This window comes from Dipteris shenzhenensis, chromosome 9 (assembly GCF_047967505.1).
Source record: "Dipteris shenzhenensis isolate YYH24624 ecotype China chromosome 9, Dip_SZ_1.0, whole genome shotgun sequence".
NCBI lineage: Eukaryota > Viridiplantae > Streptophyta > Polypodiopsida > Gleicheniales > Dipteridaceae > Dipteris > Dipteris shenzhenensis.
In genome coordinates this window covers 11483550-11488690 of record NC_141604.1, presented here as the reverse complement: position 1 = coordinate 11488690, position 5141 = coordinate 11483550, and the positions used below count along the sequence as shown (strand labels likewise).

At 44.8% G+C, this 5141-nt stretch overlaps 2 protein-coding genes across 2 annotated transcripts; one reads left to right on the top strand and one right to left on the bottom strand.

Annotated features, from left to right (window-relative positions):
• Nucleotides 1-1090: 1090 nt before the first annotated feature.
• On the bottom strand, nucleotides 1091-2268 carry LOC147898194 (uncharacterized). Its single transcript, XM_087378867.1, has one exon. The coding sequence runs from the start codon at nucleotides 2266-2268 to the stop codon at nucleotides 1408-1410; it is 861 nt and encodes a 286-aa protein (XP_087234993.1). The 3' UTR covers nucleotides 1091-1407.
• A 1036-nt stretch (nucleotides 2269-3304) lies between these two features.
• On the top strand, nucleotides 3305-4000 carry LOC147898193 (uncharacterized). Its single transcript, XM_087378866.1, has 2 exons — nucleotides 3305-3472; nucleotides 3639-4000. The coding sequence occupies exons 1-2, from the start codon at nucleotides 3352-3354 to the stop codon at nucleotides 3998-4000; spliced, it is 483 nt and encodes a 160-aa protein (XP_087234992.1). The 5' UTR covers nucleotides 3305-3351.
• Nucleotides 4001-5141: the final 1141 nt, after the last annotated feature.

Sequence of the window (5141 nt, the reverse complement as noted above, 5' to 3'; positions counted from 1 at the left end):
TAATGATTACTGCTCCAACCCCATCATCGCCTTGTCTCTAACTAATATACTAACTTAATTCACTTTTGTCCACCATTATATTTTCCCTCTCTCTCTCTCCCTCTCTCTCTCTCTCTCTCTCGCCTCCATTATCTGTTAGTTCTTCCGTCTCAATAATATAATCATCTAGAAACTATAACATCATAATGATTTGGATGATTTTAAAAATGTAGCTTCTAAATCTCTCTCTCTCTCTCTCTCTCTCTCTCCTCCATTATCTTTTTGAAAAAAGATGGTTCTTAGTTTAATTTTCCCCTCCCAAGAATCTAAGCATCCACGAATTACGATCAGAATGGTTTCATGAATGTAACAGAGAATTCATGAATTATAAGATCAGAATGGTTTCAATGATTTTGAAAATGTTTAAGATGCAAACACACATACACACACACACACACACACAAAAAAAAGTGATCACCTACCTGGATAAACAAAAGTTGTGGAGAGAAGCTAGTGCTAGTCCAACAATAAAATGAAGCACCTGCAAGAAAAACAACCCAAAACAAAAGTAAAGCTAAGCGAACTGTACATCTCTCTCTCTCTCTCTCTCTCTCTCATAGAAATACGTAATGACATACACCCCCCCCCCCACACACACACACACACAAACACACACTCTCTCTCTCACACACACATATAATCTCTCTCTCTCTCTCTCTCTCTCTCTCTCTCTCTCTCTCTCTCCCCCCTCTTCCACTTATCTTTCTCTTGCATTGGATCATCCCTCAAGATGGTTTTTAAGCATGTGCAATTCTCCCCCCTCTTCCACTTATCTTTCTCTTGCATTGGATCATCCCTCAAGATGGTTTTTAATCAAGAAATTCGCCGGTATTGGCAGCAAGGAAATACAGGAAATAATTTAATGTACTTAATGTGTCTAGTTAGAACGAATGGACTAATGTTGGGTGCTCCAATAACATACAACAATGGCTATAGGAAGTGAATCATATGACTATATGTGATATAAGGTAGACTGATACAGTTAATTACTTGAAGGGAAAGGAGGGTGTAGCATATGTGTCTACATGCAAGGTCATATGATAATCTTCGGAAAACCCTATCAGAGAATGCAAAACCCTCTCAAAGGGGCTCTTGGAGAACCCTCTGAGAGACTGCAAAACCCTGCAACTCGATCGTGTCATACACTATCTAAAATAAGACAATGCATGAGCTCAATTTCTCCACAATCAAAAGAAATCAAGCGATGGGTCAACTCCAAAGAGCTAAGCTAAATTACATCAAGCACTCTGACAGTGTAATGAACACAACAGCTAACTAAGAAATCTGCCTTTGATGCCTCCAAACCTTGGCAATGCTCAGGCCCTCACAGCTTTCATACGCTAATGAGATCAGAACGTGGGCGATTGATCAGAGGTCCTCCCCCTTCTTATTCAGAAGCTCCCCCTCAAGCTTGGAAGAGCGCTTCTGTTGTTTGAAGTACCCTTTGAGAAGATCCAAAAGCTCCCTCTTCTTCAGCTTGGAATACCCTTTGATGCCCCTGGACTTGGCAATGCTCTTGAGCTCTGGCAACTTACATTTGCCAAGTTCAGATCGAGAAAGTAAACCAAGAGGAGGGGGTTCAGATTGAGCTTGAGCATTCGAAGATTTCACACTCTCCTCTGCCCCATCCACATTCTCGGGAGCTTCATCTCCACGCAACAACAATTCAGTTGGTGGATTGACTTCCAAGCTGTTGCCGCTCTGGGACTCAAGGACTGAAGCTTTCGCTGCTTGGTTTGGTGATGTCGTTGTGACGGGTCCAATGGGTGACCTGCGATGGAAGTTCGACTTGGGCCTGGGATGTTGGGCAGCTGCACTATTCTCCAATGCTTTGGTAGGAGGGTCGTCTGCCTCACTTGAATATTGATCAGGATCTGAAATATGTTTTCGTGGAGGATTAGGTGATTTCCGAACAAACCTCGATGGTGATCGTTCGGCTTCTTCTGCCTCTTGAGATCCTGTCCCGCTGTCTGATGCAGGTGGCGATGGAACCTGGCGGTAGGTGGCGATGGAGCTGGAGGTGGCTGGAGTCGCACGACGTGGAGGAGACGCAGGTTGGCGAGGTCGTTGGACGTGGAGACGAAGGAGACGCAGACGAAGGAGACGCAGGAGACGCAGGTTGGCGTGGAGACGAAGGAGACGCAGGTTGGCGTGGAGACGAAGGAGCCAGCCATGGAGCGGCGCGGCGGCGGTGACGACGACGGCGCAGTATTCTTGCATTGAAGCCATTGATGAAGGCGCGCCTCCCAGCCTCCCAGCTCGCCGCCAAGACGCCTCCCACCTCGTCGACACGTGGCGCTCCCACCTCGTCGACACGTGGCTATCCTCCCTCCTCCTCCCTCCTTAATAGAATAGATAGAAGAAGAGTAAACCACTTTCAATTTTTCTTTTTATTTTTATTTTTTTTTAAATCAACATTCAGATGGTTGGTTACTTTTGTGCTGCAATGCATGACTTTGCTTTAATATGCACATTCATCCTAGAGTGCTTCAAGCACCCTAGGTCGCCCTAGTTTATAATGTGGAATTTAAGAACCTATGAATTTAAATTGGGAGGAACGTCATGGGTGAGGCAATACATAGTGGCGAGTGCAACTGCAAACAAACCAACATCAAGTTTGCTTTGTTAGGTCGGATGATTCAGCTAGGAACCGAATGATGGTTGTTTATGACGCATCACTTTGTCGTAAATCCAGAGCAATCTTACAGTAAACGTGTGCGCATGGTCTAGGACGATTGAGTCGTTTACTTCTGCGAATTGACGTTGCTGATTGAAAGCTCAGCACCTTCGAAGCAAGAAAAGACAAATTAATCTTCACATTGCTAGATGCCACAAAATAGGCATAGGTAATTGGTGACGTATAGTGACAATCTCTCTCCAAGATTATTCTGTAAGGTTGTGTGGAGGACGCAGATTCAAAGTCGTGACTGCTGTGTGATACAATTTTACAAAAACTCGCAATGGTGATCATGGGCTGAATGTGTGTTATGGAGTCCAATTTCAGGGCGTGAGGAGTGAAAATTAATCTTGCCGATGACAGCTGCGGTTTTGGCTTCTACCTATCTTTAAGAAGACCAAATGCTCATCGTTGCTGTTTGCTGTTCGTCTGGTTTCTTTGCCCAGCTCCCACCTGCATATTTCCAAACCTATAGACAAGTAATCGGATAGCCGTTGGGTACGAAACTCTATCTTATGGGTGTACCAGCATTGTGTATGGCAGTTTCCAACCCGGGAATGCACGTAAATAAATAAAGCCTCACAAGCACCTCCAAGGCATCAAGCAAATTGCACCGATCAGTTTCTCATTGCTGAATGGCTACACTACTTGGTGCGCGTCTGCCATGGCTCCTCTCGATAGGAATGGTGGTGCTAATAGTCCTGGCATTGAGCATCCGCGGGGTCCAAGGACGGAATCTCAACGAAGCTTCATCAGGTGGCTCTCACGTACCTGCCAAAAAATCAGTAGAGACCTCAGCACACACACACAGAACACGTACACCCGCCGAGTCCAAAATCCAATCCAATCATACCGTGGCTAGGAACTCGAATCCGATCTATTTGATCCATTTTAATTCTTTCTTTGCATCTTGGTAACGCAGAATATGACGGCGAGGCAAATATTGGCGAGGAGGACGTTGCCATTGAAAACGTTAAAGGCAAGGTTTTGCACACATCAACGCAGCAGGAGCGGGTGCAGACGGCTTCTATGGGGTTTTCATCGGCGGAGGCATTTCTTCAGGAGAAGGGGAGGGGGCCCGGGAGGGAGAAGAAGGGGAAGCAGGGCATGAATCGTGAGGAAAACATGGAGAAACAAACGGACCTAAAGATAACGTTTGAGGTGATCAATGATAAGGATAAGGACCAGGACGCAAAACCTACGGTGAATGAAGACACGAAAAAGGATAACAAAGAAGATGCAGATGAAGAGGATTCCGAGGGTCGTGACGGTACCACTGATTAGCACTTCACAAAACCCACGCATGATATCATATATGCTTATATCCCATTTGTGATTTGATTTTGAAATCCATTGTCCCCCTCCCTCTCTAGAGCCACCCTTACTGAGCTCATAATAACGTAATGTTGCATTTCGGTTTTTCACACCTCTTTTGGGTCTCTTTCTCTTTTGTTCTTTTGGTAGAACGCTTAAATGCCTATGGACTAACAATGGTGGAGAGTATCTCTCTCATGACTTTCAGCATTTCTGTGATACACGTGGGATTAAGAGGGAGCTCACATCCCCTCATACTCCAGAGCAAAATCCAGTTGCAGAAAAGATGAACCGTACCATTCAAGAAAGTTTGCAATGCATGCTTTCCAATGCAAGTCTTTCTGGTGGTTTTTGGGCTGAGGCAATGAAGACTGTAGTGCATGTGATCAATAGATCACCTAGTAAGAGTTTGGATGGTGGTATTCCTGAAGAGGCATGGAGTGGCAAGAAGCCCTCTTACTCTCATTTGCATATATTTGGGTGTGAGGCATATGCACATGTGCCAAAAGAGCTTTGAAAGAAGCTAGATCCTAAGTCTAAGAAATGCATCTTTTTTAGTTATGGTGAAAGTGGAGAGATGGGTTATCATCTCTGGGATCCAGAAGCAAAGAAGATCATACGCAGACATGATGTGGTCTTCAATGAGAAGAAGATGCATAAGGCACCCATGAGGGATGTGGAAATGAGGAGAATCACTTTCCAGGATATGAATCCACCTGCATATGTTGATAGAAAGCAAGTTGTCCATGCACCAAATGTGCAAGAAATGGTACCACCAAGTACTCCCACAGGTATACAATCAAGGGTAGATGATGGATCATCTATTAGTGGAAATGATGAGCTAAATGTGGCTGATATGCAGGTGGGACAGCAAGCTGAAATGCCCTTGAGAAGATTATCTAGAGTGTCTAGACCGCTTGATAGGTTTGTTCCAGGAGTAGACTATGTGATGCTTACTGATTGCGGGGAGCCTTCTTGCTATAGAGAGGCTATGATGCGTGAGGATCAATGCAAGTGGGACTATGCTATGCAATCAGAGATGAGTTCACTTATGAAGAATAAGACTTGGGACTTGGTTTCTTTGTCACATGGAAAGAAAGCATTGCCATGT

Excerpts from the sequence above, each read along its gene's own strand:
- LOC147898194 (XM_087378867.1), bottom strand. The coding sequence starts at position 2,268 with ATGGCTTCAATGCAAGAATACTGCGCCGTCGTCGTCACCGCCGCCGCG.
- LOC147898193 (XM_087378866.1), top strand. The coding sequence starts at position 3,352 with ATGGCTACACTACTTGGTGCGCGTCTGCCATGGCTCCTCTCGATAGGA. Across the intron at positions 3,473-3,638 it reads TCTCAACGAAGCTTCATCAG|AATATGACGGCGAGGCAAAT; the intron begins GTGGCTCTCACG and ends TTGGTAACGCAG.